This window comes from Rhincodon typus, chromosome 13 (assembly GCF_021869965.1).
Source record: "Rhincodon typus isolate 14 chromosome 13, sRhiTyp1.1, whole genome shotgun sequence".
In the NCBI taxonomy this organism is placed as follows: Eukaryota; Metazoa; Chordata; class Chondrichthyes; order Orectolobiformes; family Rhincodontidae; genus Rhincodon; species Rhincodon typus.
This window is the reverse complement of record NC_063344.1, coordinates 63,454,966-63,474,728: the sequence shown is the minus strand read 5'-3', so window position 1 is coordinate 63,474,728 and position 19,763 is coordinate 63,454,966. Positions and strand designations below refer to the sequence as shown.

The 19,763-nt window shown below is 42.9% G+C and overlaps 1 protein-coding gene across 3 annotated transcripts in view; it reads left to right on the top strand.

The window, feature by feature from the left end:
• Positions 1-3,434: 3,434 nt before the first annotated feature.
• The window catches only part of LOC109913485 (integrin-linked kinase-associated serine/threonine phosphatase), a 57,954-nt gene continuing 41,625 nt past the window's right edge, over positions 3,435-19,763 (top strand). For 2 of the 3 annotated variants that reach the window (XM_048604279.1, XM_020513001.2), the window contains exons 1-7: positions 3,435-3,516; positions 8,749-8,817; positions 11,334-11,456; positions 16,175-16,292; positions 17,085-17,191; positions 17,972-18,065; positions 19,388-19,475. In XM_048604279.1, coding sequence (XP_048460236.1) covers positions 3,486-3,516; positions 8,749-8,817; positions 11,334-11,456; positions 16,175-16,292; positions 17,085-17,191; positions 17,972-18,065; positions 19,388-19,475 — 630 coding nt within the window. In that variant the 5' untranslated portion in view covers positions 3,435-3,485. The remainder of the gene's footprint in view (positions 3,517-8,748; positions 8,818-11,333; positions 11,457-16,174; positions 16,293-17,084; positions 17,192-17,971; positions 18,066-19,387; positions 19,476-19,763) is intronic. The other variant, XM_048604281.1, reaches the window with a different exon arrangement.

Here is a 19,763-nt window from a genome sequence, read left to right as displayed (position 1 = left end):
AAGACAATCTCTAACAAATTTCATTTGGCATACATCAGCCCAGCCTATCTGTATTCTCTGAAGTTATTCAGAATAATTTCCACAATTAACTAGCATCCCTAGTTTCTGTTATCTACAAATATTAATTGCTTTCCTTGTATGTTTCTCTACTCCCCTTAATGCAGTGTATGGGGATTTTGTCAGTGGATTTCTTATACAGGACTTTGGGAGCTCTGCAATACCTCTAGAGGAACTGACCTTCCTTGTTACTGTTTTATAGTGTATCATTAGACTGCGGAAATGGTTTGGAAGTGCAGCGTGAAGTGAAGCAGATCTCAGGACCATTAATATATCTCATCTGACAGGTTCATTTGCAGTGCTGTTAGCTTGGTTTGATGCAAAGGGCCTTATGACTAGTGAATTTATTGAGGCTGCACTTTCAAGAGTTCAGATCATAGAGGGAAACATGAATTACAATGGAAGCAAATGGTTGGGGATGTTGAGGATGCTGATATATTTGGCTAGCACAATGATTTACAATAAAGTGTCAGAGATTCAATTGCCATTCAATATGGTGGTGGAAAACTATAAATGTCATGATATCATGATTTGACTGTGGTGTTGAGGAAGCTGCCATTTCTGGAGTGCTACAGTCAGAAATGGAATGGAAGTGAAAGAAGACTGTAAGCATGTTTTAGTTTTCCAGCCAAATGAACATTGCTTCCTTCTGAAGTTGGCTTAACTAACTCTGAGGGTGAGGTCTAGGTACTAGTGTGTCTTCCTATGAGTTTGCTTGTTAGGGATGAGAAATAGCATTTACCTGCAGGATTTAAATCCCTTAAGCAGCTCAGAGGGTCAGCCATATTAAATGCCAGCTTTGAACCACTGCCTCAGAAGATGGTGAAGGCAGGGCCTTGAATATTTTGAGGCTGAAGTAAACAGATTTTAAAAGCAAGGGAATCAAACTTATCGGAAGTAGATCGGAACATGGAATTGAAAACACTGACAGATGCGGGTACAGTTATAACGTTTAAAAGACATTTGGATGAGTACATGAATAAGAAATGTTTGGAGGAATATGGGCCAAGTGCAGGCAGGTGGGACTAGTTTAGTGTGGGATTATGGTTGGCACTGACTTGTTGGACCGAAAGGTCTGTTTCCATGCTGTATGACTCTATGACTCTATAATAAGAAGCGATTTTATAGTTATATAAAGGGAAGGTGGCTTGTTAAGAGTACTATTGGTCTACTGAAGGCTGAGGTTGGAGATATTGTTAATGACAATCAGGGAATGGCAAACATGCTGAACAATTACTTTGCTTCAGTATTCACAGCAGAAAAGGAGGATAGCTTGCTAAAAGTCCCAAAGAAATTAATAAAGGATCAGGGACAGGGTTTAAATAAAATTATCTTAAGTAAATCATCAATAATGGGGAAATTAATGGAACTGAAGAGTGACAAACCCAAAGGACCTGAAGATTTCCATCCATGATGTTAAATGAGGTAGGAGAACACATCACAGATGCTCGAACCATAACCTTTCAGAGTTTCCTGGATTCAGGAGATGTACCTATGGATTGGAAATTTCTCATGTCACTCTGCTTGTTAAGAAGGGTGACAGAGGGAAACCAGGGAATTACAGACCAGGTAGCCTAACATCTGTGGTGGGAAGTTTATAACGAAGGACAGGATAACTGATCATTTTAAAAAATTTCTGTTGGTCAGGGAGAGTCAGCATAGATTCAAGATGCATAGGTCATGTATGACGAACTTCATAGTTCTTCGAAAGTAAATCAATGGATGTTGCTTATATGGACTTCCAGAAGGCTTTTAATAAAGTCCCACACAAGAGGCTGTTAGCTAAGATGGAAGCCCACAGAACTGAGGGCAAATTACTAACACGGATAGGAAATTGGCAGAATAAAAAATTTGGAATAATGGGTAAGTACTCAAATTGGCAGGATGCAACCAGTGGTGTCCCGAAGGGATGTGTTAGGAGCTCGAATATTCACAATATTCATTCATGACTTGGAAATTGTTGCTAAAAAGTCAAATATCCTAATTTGCTGACCTTAAATAATTAGGCAGCATTGTAGACAGTGTTGACGCCAGCATAAAATTACAACAGGATGTTATTAGATTAGGTGTAAAGCTGTGGCAGATGGATTTTAATATAGGCAAGCGTGACGTTATCCGTTTTGAAAATAATAAAGGATAGATCAGTGTATTTTTTTAGAAGGCACAAAGTTAAATACAGTGAATGTCCAATGAGATTTGGGGGTTCAGGTGCATAGCTCTTTAAAATGCCAGAAATGGATGCAGAAAATAGTCAAGGAGACGAATAGAATGCTGTCCTTCATATCTAAATGGCTGGAGTATAGGGATGAAGATGTTCTACCGCTGCTACAACACATCCCAGTCAGATGTCATTTAGAGCACTGTGGGCAGATCTTCTTAGGAAGAATGTTTTAGCCCTGAAGGGAGTTCAAAGCAGGTTTGTAACAATGACACCTGGACTTCAGGAGTTAAGTTTATACTTTATCCTCTAGAATTTGGAAAGTTAAGGCGTGATCTAATCAATGTCTTCGGGATATTAACAGGGAAAGACAGTATAGATAAAGATAAACTCTTTTCACTGGTTGAAGGTTTTTGAACCAGTGGCATAGTCTAAAATTAGAGCCAGGCCATTCAGGATTGATGTTAGAAAGCACTTCCACACACAAAGAGTAATAGAATAGTGGAACTCTTCCTCAAAGAGCAGACAAAGCTAATTCAATTGTTCAATCTAAATCTGGGATAGACAAGTTTTCATTAAGCAGGAGTATCAACTGATATGGGCCCAAGGCAGCCAATACGGAGTTAGGCCACAGGTCGGCCCTGATCTTGCTGAATGGTGGAGCAGGTTCGAAAGGCTGAATAGCTGACTCCTGTTCCTATGTTTCTATAATCTGCCAGTGTACTAATGAATTGAACCGAATTGTTTTAAAAAGTTGTGAGAGGAGGGAAAGACAAAGTCTAACAAAATACATTTGGTATTTAAACATACTATATGTATGTAAATATCCTGGCTGTGTATGATCATATATTGCCAGTTAGCTCAGTTGGTTGGCTAGCTGATTTGTAAAGCATTATAACAGTAAGTATGGGTTCAATTCCTGCTACTGGCTGTGGTTATCCTGAAGGACTTTCTCTCTTCCTTGCCTGGGGTATGGTGACCCTCAGGTCAAATCAGTACCCCTAAGGTGACAAAATAAGATGGAATGAGAGAATTTCGCCAGCAACAGGGTGACCGTGCACTAGGACCCAGAGGATGCGTGAGATGGCGGTGTGGTGTTGGGCGGGCACTAGGACCCGGCGGGAGCCTGGCGGCGTTTTTAGGCCGCGGTTGGAGCCTGGGCCTGGGAGTTTGTTTGGTGGTCGGAGGAGGAGCAGCGGGAGGGCGGGTTGGGGGTCGGTGCGGAGTCAGGCGGAGGAAAGGGGCTGCGGGGGAAAGGAAAATAGGAGAGATGGATTTGTTTGAAGACCTGCCTGAGCCCGGTAAGGACAGGAAAGGAGCGGCGGGGCAGGGGTTTGAAACCTGGGCCTGGGTCAGTGGGCGCTGAGCGGGAAGTGGGGGGTGGGGGTGCCACAGTGCTGGCCCCCTGGGGGGGGGGGGGTCTCGTGGTGCTGGCCCCCTGGGGGGGGGGGGGGTGATGTCTCCTGGTGCTGGCCCCCTGGGGGTGGGGTGGTGTCTCAGGACTGGCTCCCAGAGCGTGGGGTTGGAGGCGCGTCTCTCAGGGCTGGCCCCCTGGGGGTGGGGAAGGGTCTCTCTTGGATCAGAAATTGGCTAGCTGTAAGAAGACAGAGGGTGGTGGTTGATGGGAAATGTTCATCCTGGAGTTCAGTTACTAGTGGTGTACCACAAAGATCTGTTTTGGGGCCACTGCTGTTTGTCATTTTTATAAATGACCTGGATGAGGGCGTAGAAGGATGGGTTAGTAAATTTGCGGATGACACCAAAGTTGGTGGAGTTGTGGATAGTGCGGAAGGATGTTGCAGGTTACAGAGGGACATAGATAAGCTGCAGAGCTGGGCTGAGAGGTGGCAAATGGAGTTTAATGCGGAAAAGTGTGAGGTGATTCACTTTGGAAGGAGTAACAGGAATACAGAGTACTGGGCTAATGGTAAGATTCTTGGTAGTGTGGGTGAGCAGAGAGATCTCGGTGTCCATGTGCATAGATCCCTGAAAGTTGCCACCCAGGTTGATAGGGTTGTTAAGAAGGCATACAGTATGTTAGGTTTTATTGGTAGTGGGATTGAGTTTCGGAGCCATGAGGTCATGTTGCAGCTGTACAAAACTCTGGTGCGGCCGCACATGGAGTATTGCATACAGTTCTGGTCACCGCATTATAGGAAGGATGTGGAAGCATTGGAAAGGGTGCAGAGGAGATTTACCAGGATGTTGCCTGGTATGGAGGGAAGGTCTTATGAGGAAAGGCTGAGGGACTTGAGGCTGTTTTCGTTAGAGAGAAGAAGGTTAAGAGGTGACTTAATAGAGACATACAAGATGATCAGAAGATTAGATAGGGTGGACAGTGGGAGCTTTTTTCCTCAGATGGTGATGGCTAGCACGAGGGGACATAGCTTTAACTTGAAGGGTGATAGATATAGGACAGATGTTAGAGGTAGGTTCTTTACTCAGAGAGTAGTAAGGGCGTGGAATGCCCTGCCTGCAAAAGTAGTAGACTCGCCAACTTTAAGGGCATTTAAATGGTCATTGGGTAAACATATGGATGATAATGGAATAGTGTAGGTTAGATAGGCTTCAGATTGGTTTCACAGGTCGGCGCAACATCGAGGGCCGAAGGGCCTGTACTGCGCTGTAATGTTCTATGTTGTATGTTCTCAGGGCTTGCCCCCTGGGGATGGGGAAGGGTCTCTCGGGGCTGGCCCCCTGGGAGGGGTTGCGGGGGTGAGGTTGCAGATCATTTCGTGCTGGCAGAGGATTGGGGATTGCTCTGTCTGATTGTTGTTACAAACCTGAGATAACAAGGTGTAGAGATAGTAGGAACTGCAGATGCTGGAGAATCTGAGATAACAAGGTGTAGAGCTGGATGAACACAGCAGGGACCAAGCAGCATCAGAGGAGCAGGAAAGCTGACGTTTTGGGCCTAGACCCTTCTTCAGAAAACCTGTTTCCTTCCTTGAAATGGCCAAGGGCAATGTTTCAGAGACTGTGCGTGAAACAGCATCCACAAGTGTGGTAAACATCGAGAAGCATAGTAACAGATTTCAGCAGGACCAGGCAGATGGGGCAAACACACGGCAGATTAAATTTAATGCGGAGATAAGTGTGAAATGATTCATCTTGTCAGAGGAAAGAACAGAGGCCACATAAATAGTACAGTTTTAAAGGGGGGTGTAGGATGGGAGAGACTTGGGATGCATGCTGCCTAAATCCTTGAAGCAAATAGGTTTTTACAAAAAGGTAATTTCTTTTTTGAGAAAAGAACACATACAATTCTTTGATATCAATGGAGAGTACGAAAGGAAGGAAGTTATTGTTAAATATTATGATTTAGAAATACTGGTTTATTCCCTGACAGAATATTGTGTCTATATCTGAATGGTGCATTTTAGGAAGGTGCCAAGACCTTGAACAGGGTTTGGAACAGATTTACCAGAACAGTACCTCAAGGAATAGCATTGAGTGAAGTTGGTGTTGTTTCCTTTGAGCAGAGTAGGTTATAGGAAGTATTGATTGTGGTGTTCAAAATTGTAAAAGGTTTGGACAAAGTAGATAAAGATAAATGGTTTTTGGTCAAGAAGATTGGTAACCAGAGAATTCATGCTTAGGGAAATAAGTAGAAGCATCAGAGGTGCCACGTGTATTATAATCTTTACAAGTTATTAGGATCTGACAGACTTGTAACACAGCATGAGAGGTTTACCCTGGAAATTATGCCGTGGCTTTGGGGGTCGCCGTACTGCCAGACTTGCCGAGTTTCTCCAGCACTTCCTGATTAATATCAAAATGGTTTGTGGTAAAAGACCAGAAGGGAATGGGGCAAGTAAAGAAATAAAAATATGGCTGGATGAGGAATAAATCATAAAATAGAAGCTGAAGTAACGAACTAAAAAAGAAACGAGAGGAGAAAAGAACTATCCAAAAAAAAGGAGGGGACAGAGGTTATGCTCTAAAATCAGTGAATTCAATGCTGAGTCCATTTCGATCTATTTCCCAGGTGGCAGCTGCAAAGTTGCCCCCTGGCTCCCACCCAATTCCAGCATTGGAGGTTTACCCTGGAAAATATGCTTTGGTTATGGATGTCACCATACAGTATTGGTATGAGTCCTCTTTCCCAATCCTGCTTCTGTCGGGAACAATCCAGGTTTGAGCTCCTTTTCATATCAGCAGCTGAGGTGAGATGCTGTTGTGCTGGAAGTATTGTCATAGATGCAGCCCAGCTGTCTCGGCTCTGACGCAAGGTGTGTAAAAACCTACGTTGTAGATAATTAGCCCATATTGAGACAGTGCTGGCCCCTACCCTTTTTCTAAACAACCCAACAGGGCCATCACTATACACTCTTCCAGAGCTTGTTGAAGTGCACCACCAACTCCAGTTTTTGGACCAGCTGCAGTCGGCAGATGTTATGGCACTGTTCCAGCGCTATGTAACAGTAAATATATATTTTGTTGCTGTTGGTTCTCCAAAATTTGGGCCAATATATTTGCCACACTGGTGTGCAACTCAGCGTGACAGAGATTGTGTCCCTATTTGCTGGTAGTGTTGCTGCCTTCTACTTGAAATGTGCAAAGTTGGATTGAAAGTGAAAGCTTTAAATCTGGAATAACAGAAAATGCTTGAAATGTGCAGGAGCTTGGTTTGTGTTGGAAGCAGAAGCGAGTTAGTATTCTAAGTGGGACTTTCAGCACAGCATTGGAGCAGTTTAATTTCTCCTCCCAATTCCTGGGTAATTTTACTTTTCTGCTGAAGAACTTAATAATTGGTTGTTTTTGATGGCAGCCAATCAAGATGGCGAGTGTTCCTAATTTACTATAGTTGTTTTTGTTCAGTGCTTCCCAATCACAGTGCTGATGTAATGATAATTTCAGTTAATCTGGCACCTAGCGACTGAAATTGTGAACATACCATTCATCCAGCTACAGAGTACCTCAAAGCGTAATCAAAATGACCCATGGAAGATTTTATAAAGCCTTCTTTTATAAACCAGACCATAGAAGTCATAATAAAAATGTAATGCAGTTCAATTTGACACAAGTTGGTTGTAAACCTGATCCAGCTGCAGCTGGCAGCTCACACACTTGAATCTGTGAATTTACAGTCAACCATGAAATTTTGGGAGAGAATTGTGTGCATTTTCTATCAGCTGGTGGTGTGTGTTCTTCCACACTGAAAATGACAGGCTTATTTTTGTAAGTTTATTTTGACACGTGAACTGCCAGTCAGACTTGGAGTTTAGACTGTCGCTTGTTGTGGATTGGGCTATGAATGGGAGTTGTGCTTGAATTTGGGCTCCTAGTTGGCATTTGGGGTCTGTGAGAGTCAGAGCTAGGTCTGATAGGCATTCACGGCAGGAATTGGAATTGGGTTGGAGTCAGGGGGCAACTTTGCGGCTTCCACCTGGGAAATAGATTGAAATGGACTCCGCATTGAATTCACTGATTTTACAGCATAACCTCTGTTTTGCCCCCCTTTTTTTTTTGGCTAGTTCTTTTCTCCTCTTTGTTTCTTTTTTAATTCATTTCTTCAGCTTCTATCTTACGATTTATTTCTCATCCAGGCATATTTTTATTTCTTTACTTGCCCCATTCCCTTCTGGTCTTTTACCACAAACCACTTTGATATTAATCAGGAAATGTTGGAGAAACTCGGCAAGTCTGGCAGTATCTGTGGAGTGAAGAACAGTTTTGAGTCCAGTGACCCTTTGTCAGAGCTCTAGTTCTGATGAAGGGTCACTGGACTCGATGTTAACTCTGCTTTTCTCCCCACAGATGCTGCCAGACCTGCTGAGTTTCTCCCTTTTGGTTTTGTTTCAGATATCCAGCATCTGCAGTTAAAGCCACAGAGTCTTACAACACAAAAGCAGATCCTTCAGTCCAACCAGTCCACATTGACCATGTTCCCAAACTAAACTAGTCCCACCTACCTGCATTTGGTCCATATCCCTCTAAACAATTCTTATTCATGTACTTATCCAAATGATTTATAAATGTTGTATCTGTAACCCCATCTCTTTGTTTTATTTTATTGTTATTAATCAGTCTTGCCCATCTCCCTTTTGTTCTCTTCGCATCTTCCCACTTTTAACATGCTCAAAATTTTCGAATTTTTCTCAGTTCTGATGAAATTTCACAGACCTGAAGTTTTAACTCTTTCTTTGTGCACAGGTGCTGTTACATCTGCTGAGTACTTCTCGTTTTATCCATTTTTCTTTCTCTAAATTCCCAGCATTTGCGGTGTTTTGCTTTGGTAGATCAAGAGGAGGGCCAGATTAGCTCATTTGGTTTGAGTGTGGTGCGATCTGTGCATTCAGTCCCTATGTCAGTGGAGGTGGTTTTTTGGGTTGTCCCTTTACTTTGCTTCATGTGGTCAGGGAAATTACTGGCAGGAAAGCCATCAGCCTCAGCTATATCTAGTGACCTGGCAACAGCAGTGGGAGCACTCACAAGGTTTATTCTGCACATCCCAAGCAAGGAAACAGTAAATTGATATAGAAGAAATATTTGAGAAAACTCTCATGAATCTATTTGTTTTGTTCATTTAGGAGGAGATGCTCAGAAGTCAAAACCTTCGCTGTTTGATAACCTACCAGACCTAAGCAACCCAGACGTAGGTAAACACAGCCAGAGAATAAAAACTCCGATCGCTTTTGCTGATCTGTTCCTGTTTTGTGTCATTGGTGGGAACATGCTCTTTATTGTTGTCTGTTTATTGTTGGGATTAGTAATAGTAATGCTGTCTGCAGTTACTTACTCCACTTCCTCTAAACTTCTGCAAACCTTCCTCTGAAGGTCAGTTTTAAAACGCAACACCAACTGATTTTTGCCAATTTTGGAAGGCGAGGTGGATCACAGCTGACACTGGCATTTTAAACATTTTCCTTGTTTCCTCATCCACCTCAAAATCCATGGCAACTCTGAACACCAGTGAAGTACTAGATTTAGAAATGTTTTCAGGAAACTGAGGTCGCAGGTGAGACTGGTGTTTCTTCTTCATCCCTAGGTACTCCTTGAGAAGTTGGTGGCATGTCTTTTATTAGAATGACTATTGAAATGGTTTGATAAACTATTTGACAAGGCAGTCAGGAGTCACCTGCATTCCTGTGGGACAGGAGTCACAGGCTAGACCGTGTCAGGTACAATAGTTTTCCTTCCCTAAAGAGCGCCAGTGAACCAGTTGCAGTTTTATGTCGATCCAGCAGTTTCATCATCGCTTCAGCAGTTTTTCTTCAACTGAACGAAGATTCTCAAACGGCCATGGTGGAATAGAGACTGGTGTTTCCGGAATGATTTTTCCACAATTTAGGATTGCAGCAACACCATAATCAATCTGCCGTTATAGCAGTTAAAGACCAAATGATAGGAAAAATAAAACACTCATCGCCTGTTTACTCTCAACTGCCTGGAATTATAATATACCTGGAACAAAAACAGAAGTTGCTGGAAAAGCTCAGCAGGTCTGGCAGCATCTGTGAAGAAAAAAATCGGAGTTAACGTTTTGGGTTAACTTCTGTTTTTGTTCCTGATTTACGGCATCTGCAGTTTTTTCGGTTTCTGTAATATATCTGTTTCTGGCTGGAATTATGTTAGGTTTGGAAGTAGGAGGTTTTCATCTAACAGGATCCTTTCCCACAGTCAGCATGTGCCTGCTCAGAATACCTTGGTTTCTTGTCTGAAAATTTGTCCAAAGGCCCAGCCCTCCTATTTTCAGGAATGGTCATAATAGTACCTGGGAGAGCAGGATCGTGAGGACGCAAGCGAAGCAGAAATTCTGATCGCAGTTTGCTTCCTGTATTCAGCAGGGTTAGTCATGGATGTGAATTCCCTCCGTATTCCCAGCTGAGACTCGGTATGTGATTCGAGCATTATGCATTCTGTATATGCAATAAAATATTTTTATCTCCTTTCTCCAGATTGACCCTGGGGAGAGAGTTTTCAGCTATATAACACTGGAGTGATGTACTGTTGCTTACAGATCTGTCACGGGGCTGATAGTGATGGGAGCTATTTGAGGTGATGAATTCAGTGTATTGCAACATTTAAGTTTATGATTTTCCCTGTAGTAATTTAGATAAGTTCAGCAACAGCAATGACTACAATTTTCAGTTCAGAAAGAGAAAGCAGTTATAGCCCCTGTTGATTATAGCTAGCCAGTGCTAAAAGCACTGGTCAGTAATAACTTTTGCTGCTGTGATTTCAGTCGGCTGGCTCTTCACTGAAGTGTGGATTGATGTGGTTTGCAGTTTCTAATCCTGTACTGCTCAAGGGTAATGCCAACATAAAAGCAAAAGAAAATTGTCATGCAGACGTGTTGCAGCGCTAATCCTTCTGGAGTTCTCGCCTGGGATAAATGTGAACATTTTCCCTCATAGAGCACTGTGCAGGAATTAGCATGATGCAAAAAAATTGCCCGAAATAGCCAACATACTTAAACAGTTTTCATCAACGCCTTTGCAGTTGACTTTTGCAGTAATATCAGCCTGTTAGCACATTTTGTCCAATATAGCTGGCACTGTCAGTGGTGGAGAATGCACTCATTCATATGACATTCAGATGACGTCTGATTTCACGTGCAACTGGATGCTTTTAAACACAATCACTATTTCTAGGTTGTTATGAGTGGCAACTTTTTCCTTTTGCATAGTAATTTTGAACAAACAACAATCCAGTGGTTGGACCAGTTGATCTGTTTTTGATATTGGTCAGGGGATGAATGTTGAAGAAAACTCCCTAGAAAACATCCAATACTGTAGACTCTGTCACATCCGCCTGAAACATTCAAAGGATGACAAATCTGTTTCCTCCATAATGTTCTTGAATGTCAGCCTGGCTTGTATGTCCAGGTCTTGAACCTTCTGAATTGGAGGCAAGAATGGACATCAGGACAATGATGGTGTGGATGTATGTCCACCTGTATTACTGGCTGATGAATGAAGGTATAATGTGAGGCTAACTCAGGTACTCTTGAATAAACTTTACACTTATACAGTATTCCAAGGCTGTGATTGCACACTAATTTGACAAACCTAGGTTGAAAGCTGAAGTGTGGATAAAATCTTGTTGATGTAGTAATAACTTTGTTGTTTTGCACACTCGTGTAAATTATTGTCTTGTTCCTTCACCCCACTAGCACCTCACGTACCTGATCTATTTGGAGAGCTTCCAGAAGCGAAGAATGACCTGAAGGGGGAGAAACGCAAATTGCCAGATCAGAATGGGTCCAAAGACCATGAGGACAAGAAGTTGTGCAAAGGTATTTGAGCCAAATCAGCAAATTGAGAGAAGGTTTAAGGTACAGAACACACTGCTTAGTGGAGACTTGGTCAACAAAAGTAATTATCCAAAGGGTCCAACGACTGGTCAAAAGACTTGTACAGCTAGATCTTTGAAACGTTCTTGACACTCCGAATTCCCCAGCTGTTTTCCACCTGTTTCCTAGCTCCCATTTATAGCTCTTTGCATACTAGTACAGATTGTCATCCTGATAAGTATATAAATAGCAAGGAGAAATTGGAGAAATAATGAGCAGATTGCAGTTTCATTCAACTTGAAAGCAAAAAAGGTCAAATGAAGAAGCATTCAGGAAAAAGACAAACTTCACTGGAATCTCAGCTGAATTAATGATTTAACTGGGCAGCAAAATAGCTGACAGATCTGCAACAGAGAATCTTAAAATATGAGGAGAATAACGTGCAAATCAAATATATTTCCAAACCATAATGGGGGATGAGTTCAAGCAAAGAGCCCCATCGACAAATAAAACTAAACTGAAACTTTAAAGAGCTACCTATTCAAAAGCAAACCATGTGCATTAAAGAATATATGTATAATACACAACAGGGAGTTGAAAAGAGAGCTTTTTAAAATTAGAATATGAAATAATGTCAGCAGGTAGCATAAAAAGTAATGGTGGCTTTTAAATGCATTTAAAAAGTGTACTTAGTGAGAAGATGAGGTGAGATTGACAGCCCTTGATATCAAGGCTGCATTTGACCAAGTGTGTCATCAAGGAGTCTGAGCAAAGCTAGATTCAATGGGTATCAGGGGCAAACTCTCTGCTGGTTGGTGTCATACCTGGCACATAAGATGGTTGTGGTTGTTGGAGGTCAGTCATCTCACCTCCAGGTCATCTCTGCAGGAGTTCCTCAGGATAATGTCATCGGTCCAACCATTCTCAGCTGCTTCAATGACCTTCCCTCCGTCATAAGGTCAGAAGTGGGGATGTTCGCTGATGATTGCACAATGTTTGGCACCATTAGTGACACCTCATTACTGAAGCAGTCCATGTTGAAATCCGACAAGATCTAGACAATATCCAGGCTTAGGCTGACGAGTGGTAAGTAACATTAGCGCCACACAAATGCCAGGCTACGACCATCATCCGTAAGAATCTAACCACCACCCCTTGACATTCATGGTGTTACAATCACTGAATCCTCCACTATCAACATCCTGGGGGTTACCATTGACCAGAAACACAAACAGACTTGCCATATAAACACAGTGGCTACAAGAGCAAGTCAGAAACTAGGAATACTGCAGTGAGTAACTTCCCTGCTGACTTCCCAAAGACCGTCGATCATTCACAAGGCACAAGTCAGGATGGAATACTCCCCACTTGCCTGGGTGGGTGCAGCTCCAACAACACTCAAGAAGCCTGACACCATCCAGGACAAAGCGGCTCGCTTGATTGGCACCACATCCACTCCCTCCACCACCGACGCTCGGTAGCAGCAGTGTGTACTATCTACAAGATGCACTGCAGAAATTCACCAAAGATCCTCAGACAGCACCTTCCAAACCCGTGACCACTTCCTACCAGAAGGACATGGACGGCAAATACAGCAAAGGGAAAAACAAGAAGGCAGATTACTACCTGAAAGGCTGTAAATTGGGAGAGGGGAGTGTGCAGCGGGACCTGGGTGTCCTTGTGCACCAGTCTCTGAAGGTAAGCATACAGGTGCAGCAGGTAAAGAAGGTAAATGGTATGTTGGCCTTCATTGCGAGCGGTTTTGAGCACAGGAGCAGGGATGTGTTGTTGAAGTTATACAGGGCCTTGGTGAGGCCACACCTAGAATATTGTGTGCAATTTTGGTCTCCTTTTTCTGAGGAAGGATGCTCTTGCTCTTGAGGGAGTGCAGCGAAGGTTTACCAGGCAGATTCCGGGGATGGCAGGTCTGACGTATGAGGAGAGATTGACTGGGTTGGCATTGTTTTCGCTGGAGTTCAGACGAATGAGGGGAAATCTCATAGAGACTTAAAATTTTAACAGGACTGGACAGGGTAGATGCAAGGGAGGATGTTCCCGATGGTGGGTGTGCCCAGAGCCAGGGGATACAGTATGAGGATTCGGGGTAGACGATTTAGGACGGAGATAAGGAGACATTTCTTCACCCAAAGAGTGGTGAGCCTGTGGAATTCATTACCACAGGAAGTAGTTGAAACCAAAACATTGAATGTATTCAAGAGGTGACTAGGTTTAGCACTTGGGGTGAACGGGATCAAAGGTTATGGGGAGAAAGCAGGATTTGTCTGTTGAGTTGGACAATCAGTCATGATCTTGATGAATGGCGAGCAGGCTCGAAGGGACGAATAGCCTCCTCCTGCTCCTATCTTCTATGTTTCTATAAAATGGGAACACCACCACCGGCAAGTTCTCCTCCAAGCCACTCATCATCCTGACTTTGAAAATATATCACTGTTCCTTCACTGTCGCTATACCTTCTCAAGGGCAGCCATGGACACACAATAAATGCTGGCCCCACTAGCGATCCCCACATCCTGCGAATGGACTAAGGAAAAAGGATAAGCCCATTTAGGGTGAGGATGAACATTTAGCTATGAAGGAATAGCAAAAGCATGAAATAAATATTTTGTTAGCGTTTACAAATGATGGTGGAAATGAGAATAGAGCATAAGAAATAAAAGCAGAAGTATACAGTTGGGCCATTCGTTCCTCATCCTTGTTTTTAGTTCTCCTCAGGGCTTTTCCCATCCTTATCTTGGTGTTGACTTTAGGGGGTTCACAATCACAGTTACCTAATATAGGGCAGTCGACAATTTGTAGTAATGTTCTGACAATTTATTGAGTTTAAGAAGTAGCAGTTTGGATATGATATGCTAGTAAACTTAATAAAGTATACATCCTTGACAATGGGTATGGTTTACTGATGCCAGAGGACATGCAGGCTGTTAATGCAGGAAGTCTTGGTTGCATTAAAGTGGTGAGGGCTGCATCCTGCTCTCTAGCTGAGGAGTTCAGGAACTTTTCCCTTGGTCGTTCTCCTTTCCTCCTGGTCCACCTGCCTGATAAGGACTGCTCGATGACAGCTGCTGTCTGGGGACCACCCAGTAAGAATTGCTACCGACAAGGTCTGTGAGATGAGAACTGTCTCTGCCCCTGAACATTTACAGGTATCTCGTATTTCTAGGGGAAGGTAACTTACACCGTGTTAATCAGTTGTCAGAAAACATTTGACCGATGGCCGTAGGACAGCTACACATAATGACCATTGTCCCCTTGCCCATCTTCATCTGAGGATTAGTTTTCCATTCTTTCTAAGAATAAAAACTACTTCAGTAAGGCCTTTGACAAGGTCCCTCACAGAAGGTAAAGTCGCACAGGGTTAGAAGTGAGCTTACAGGATGGATAAAAAACTGGCTTGATCATAGAAGACAGAGGGTAGCAGTGGAAGGGTGCATTTCTGAATGGAGGGCTGTGACTAGTGGCGTTTATCAGAGACCAGTGTTGGGATCTTTGCTGTTTGTAATATATATGAATGATTTGCAGGAAAACGTAACTGGTTTGATTAGTAAGTTTGCCGATGACACAAAGGTTGGGGAATTGCGGATAACGATGAGGACTGTCCGAGGATACAGCAGGATATAGATCGGTTGGTGACTTGGGCACTGAGATGGCAGATGGAGTATAATCTGGAAAAATGTGAGGTAATGCATTTTGGAAGGTCTAATCCAGATGGAAAATATACAATAAATGGTGGAACCCTTAAGAGTACTGATAGGTAGAAGGGTCAGGGTGTACAGGTACACCAGTCACTGAAAGTGGCAACGCAGGTGGAGATGGTAGTCAACAAGGCATTTGGCATGCTTATTGGCAAGTAATGTTGTAGCTTGATAGAACCTTAGTTTTGGGCCACATTTGGAATATTCTGTTCAATTCTGGTCACCGCACTACCAGAAGGATGTGGTGGCTTCGGAGAGGGTACAGAAGAGACTTACCAGGATGTTGCCTGGTATGGAGGGCATTAGCTATGAGGAGAGGTTGGAGAAACTTGTTGTTCTCACTGGAACGAGGGAGGTTGAGGGGCGACGTGATAGAGAGGTCTACAAGATTATGAAGGGCATGGGCAGAGTGGACAGTCAGAAGCATTTTCCCAGAGTGGAAGAGTCAGTTACTAGGGGGCATAGGTTTAAGGTGTGAAGGGCAAGGTTTAAAGGTGATGTACGAGGCAAGTTTTTTTTTTTTTACACAGGGTAATGGGTGCCTGGAACTCGCTGCCGGGGAAGGTAGTGGAAGCAGATACGATTGTGAGTTTTACTCGGCATCTTGACAAATACATGAAAGGGATGGGAATAGATGGATATGGTTCCTGGAAGGGTAGGGGGTTTTAGTTGTGACGGGCAGCGTGTCGATGAACACTTGGAGGGCGAAAGGGCCTGTTCCTGTGCTGTAATTTCTTCACCTAAGCTTTAGATCACCAGTCTTGATTTGCTTCTAGGTTGGTGTTAAATTTTCTTTGCAACTTTGGAACGTTTAATCTTGTTAAAGGTCCTATATAATCTGTTGCCTAAAATCATGTCACCATGCCCGAGCATTAACTAGTGTTTTCAGGAGAGATGCGGGGGTTGGGAGGAAATCAAACAATAGAGTGGTATTGTACAGATTTTGTACAGTTGTGATATTCTTCCAAAACCTGCTTTAAAAGTTTTTCTATTGATGTTTTCCTTCAGGATTTGTCACCTTAAAGGGTTATGTTGCAGAGAGAAAGGGTGAACGAGAGGAAATGCAGGATGCGCACGTTATAATAGATGATTTCACATCGAATTTCACACAGCTACCATCAGAAGTGTAAGTGTTGAAGTGACAGAAAGCAGAGCGACTTTTATGTTTACAGAGTGAGCATTGATTTACAGTACAGTTTACAGACAGACTAGAAGGAGCCTTGCTGTGCAACAGACTACTTCTGCTGACTTGGGGAGATGTTCTTAACCTCTGCTACTTCCATTTTTCACTGCACGAGGGCAGTTTAAGACAAGATCTTCTGTTTCCCTGCCCTTTTGGGATCACCACAAGCCTAAGTCCACACTTGCCACCCCCACCCCAAACCCTGAATCGCTTGTCATCATGAGCTGTGCAATCCTAAATATCAATTCTGTGCAATGTAGTTTGTAGAGCTGTCACACGTATGTGGATTTCTTAACATAGAAACATCTGTTCCTGAAGCTAAGTGAGTACAGCGTTGCAACAGTTATGTCACTGGTTTATAAACCCCCCATGTCAATGAATGAATTTGAATTAATGTCTTTAGAAAGGAAAAGAAATCTGGCTATGAAAGAGTGATCATCAAGCTGTCACATTGTCATTTTAAAGTAAAGCAATTTAGTTTTCTTCTGACCTCTAGGATAGAAAACCTGCTATTCTTACCTGGTTTAGCATATTTTGAATACAGTCCCATACCAACCAGGTTGACTCAGAAGAGGTCTCCCAAGCCACTTTGCTCAAGGTAGCCAGGATAGGCTATTCATGTTCTGTGAATGAAATTGAACTGAACTGTTTTCTTAAGAACAATTTACTGAATACTGAAGCTGCCATTTCTCTCAAAACTCCTTCTTTTTCTTTCTTTCTCTGCCTCTGGTTTAGCTCTCGGCTCTCATACTTTGCTGTTTTTGATGGCCATGGTGGAGTACGAGCATCCAAGTACGCTGCACAGAACCTTCACCTCACTCTTGCCAGGAACTTCCCCAAAGGTAACAACACTGTTACGGAAAATACAAACTCCAACACTTCATCTAAAATCAACGCTCAGTAGGCGAGCTGGTATCCAGTCACTTATAGGACTGACTATATGGGAGTGTGGTTTCATCATGGAGATGACAACCTGATCAGATGTGAGTGGAGTTTACCCCTGAAGGTGTTCTTTGGTAGGTAAGAGTGGAAGATGTTTGTTGATCAGCCAGGAGTACTGTTTTTACAGCACAACTTATTGACACCTGTGGCTGATATGTTTTTTGCTGACTGTGCACATTAAAGCATGCAGCAGAATAGCCAAGCATTGGGTGGTTGTTTTCCTGTTGAGGGGCATACTGCTGTTCAATGTTCACTTATTTTTATCTTAAAATGAGATGCTCAGTCACTGATGAGGCAGCTCCTTTGTGACATAGAAAATTCCAATAGTTAGGGTGAAAAAAAAGTTGTCGAAGTTTCATTATTTTGACTTCTTTTGTCTAAAGGTCTCACAGGCATCGCTGTAGGATTCTAACATTGCTATCAGTACAAGATGTGAGACTCCAGGTTAAGTGTCCAACATGATCACCTATTTCTGGTCTGCTCCAAGTTTCCAGAATGGACTTTCCATGAAGAGATTTCAAATTGGAGGTTCATGTGCCCAAGACTTGCATAACCTTGTTTTTGTTATTCCAGTCGATACCTTGAAGGCCCTGAGCAGGACTGAACTTTGAACCTTCTGTTCAAGTGAGATGTTTTTGTATAGAATGATGACGTTTTTCTTCGAATTACTCTCTATACAGGAGAAGTGAGTAGCATAGAGAAGACCATTAAGAAATGCCTTCTGATGACCTTCAAGCAGACGGATGAGGGCTTTCTCAAGCAGGCATCGAGCCAGTGAGTAGTAGTGTTTGGAAATTGGGATAATTACTTTTTATCCCCATCCCCAAAAGCACAGTTAACACCAACTATAATATCCCTCTTTCTTAGCATGGACCAGGGTTTTATTGGGAACATTCGAGAACCATGTAATTGGTTGCCAGATTCTATTACATTCATCCACTGAATCCTAGGTTCAATTTCTGTGTTTTATTTTAATTCACTCATGGGCCATGGGTGTCACTGGCTAGCCAGCATTTATTGCCCATCCCTAGTTAGCCTCAAGATGGTGCTATTGAGCTGCCTTCTTGAACTGCCACAGTCCATGTGCTGTAGGTAGACCCACAATGCGCCTAGGGAGGGCATTCCAGGATTTTGACCCAATGACAGTGTAGGAATGGCGAAGTATTTCCAAGTCAACATGGTGAGTGTTTTGGAGGGGAGCTTAAAAGCTGTTGTGCTCCCAAGTACTTGCTGCCCTTCTAGATGGAAGCGGTCGTGGGTTCAGAAGGAGCGATCTTTGGTGAATTTTTGCTATGCATCTTGTAGATGGTATATACTGCTGTTAATGAGTGTTGATGATGGAGGAGGTGGACCCCATTCAACCAGTTTTCTACTGGCAAGATAATTAAAACTCCATCCCCAGTTTTCTTTGTTAGCACATAAGCAGTAACGTATTAAATTCTGGAGTGTAGCCACAGAGGAGCAGAAGTCAGCACCTATGTAAGGAAAAAGGAAAGAGTTGCCTCACAAGGTTTGTAAGATGAGAGGCAGTAGTATAGATAATTTTACTATGATTGCATGTCTTTGTTTAGTCTAGAGGTTGTTTTCCTGTTTTTCTCTGGTATGCAGTGGTTAAAACTTAGTTTACGTGGGATTTGGGCGGTAAAAGTATCCGGCATCATGCCAGTGGTCAACTGGACCAAGGACTAGAAGATGATTTAGGCATCGGTTAAGATCCAGGCACCGCTCTGGATCCCTTTTGGATCTCCCAGTGACATGCCGCAGCCAGCAAATGAGAAGCAATTGGCTTGTGACCTCTTTGATGTCCACAGGAGACCTCTTCAAGGCTACTTATCTTCCTATGAATCTTGCTTCCCTGCTCGGTCACAACCGTCATGTTGTGCGTGTTTTCTCTTTATCTCTATCTCTATTTTTTTTTCCTGCATCCTCTTGGCAGTGCCCAAAGATGTTTGATGCCTTGCTAGTCGCATGTAGTTTGCTGGTCCATTTGACAGATTTTCTATAGAGCTGCAAAATCATGCACATGCTGTACTACATAAAAGCAACCATAAATGCAGGTCAATGAACTAATTTTTATATGGCTTCTCTTTCTGCAGGAAACCCGCCTGGAAAGATGGATCTACTGCCACATGTGTTCTGCTGGTGGACAAAGATTTATATGTTGCAAATCTTGGTGACAGCAAAGTATGAAATCCTTGCAAAAAATACCCATCTGTGTTGGGAATATCCTAATCTGTTAATACATAACAATTCATTTTTTTTTCTGAAGAAGGGTCCCGACCCGAAACGTCAGCTTTCCTGCTCCTCTGATGCTGCCTGGCCTGCAGTGTTCATCCAGTTCCACGCTTTGTTATCTCTCACTCCCAGCATCTACAGTTCTTACTATAACATTTTTCTTCTCTGTTACTTTCTTCATCGTTTTCTCCTCTCACTTCCCCCTTTCTTTCTTTCTTTCTTTCTTTCTTTCTTTCT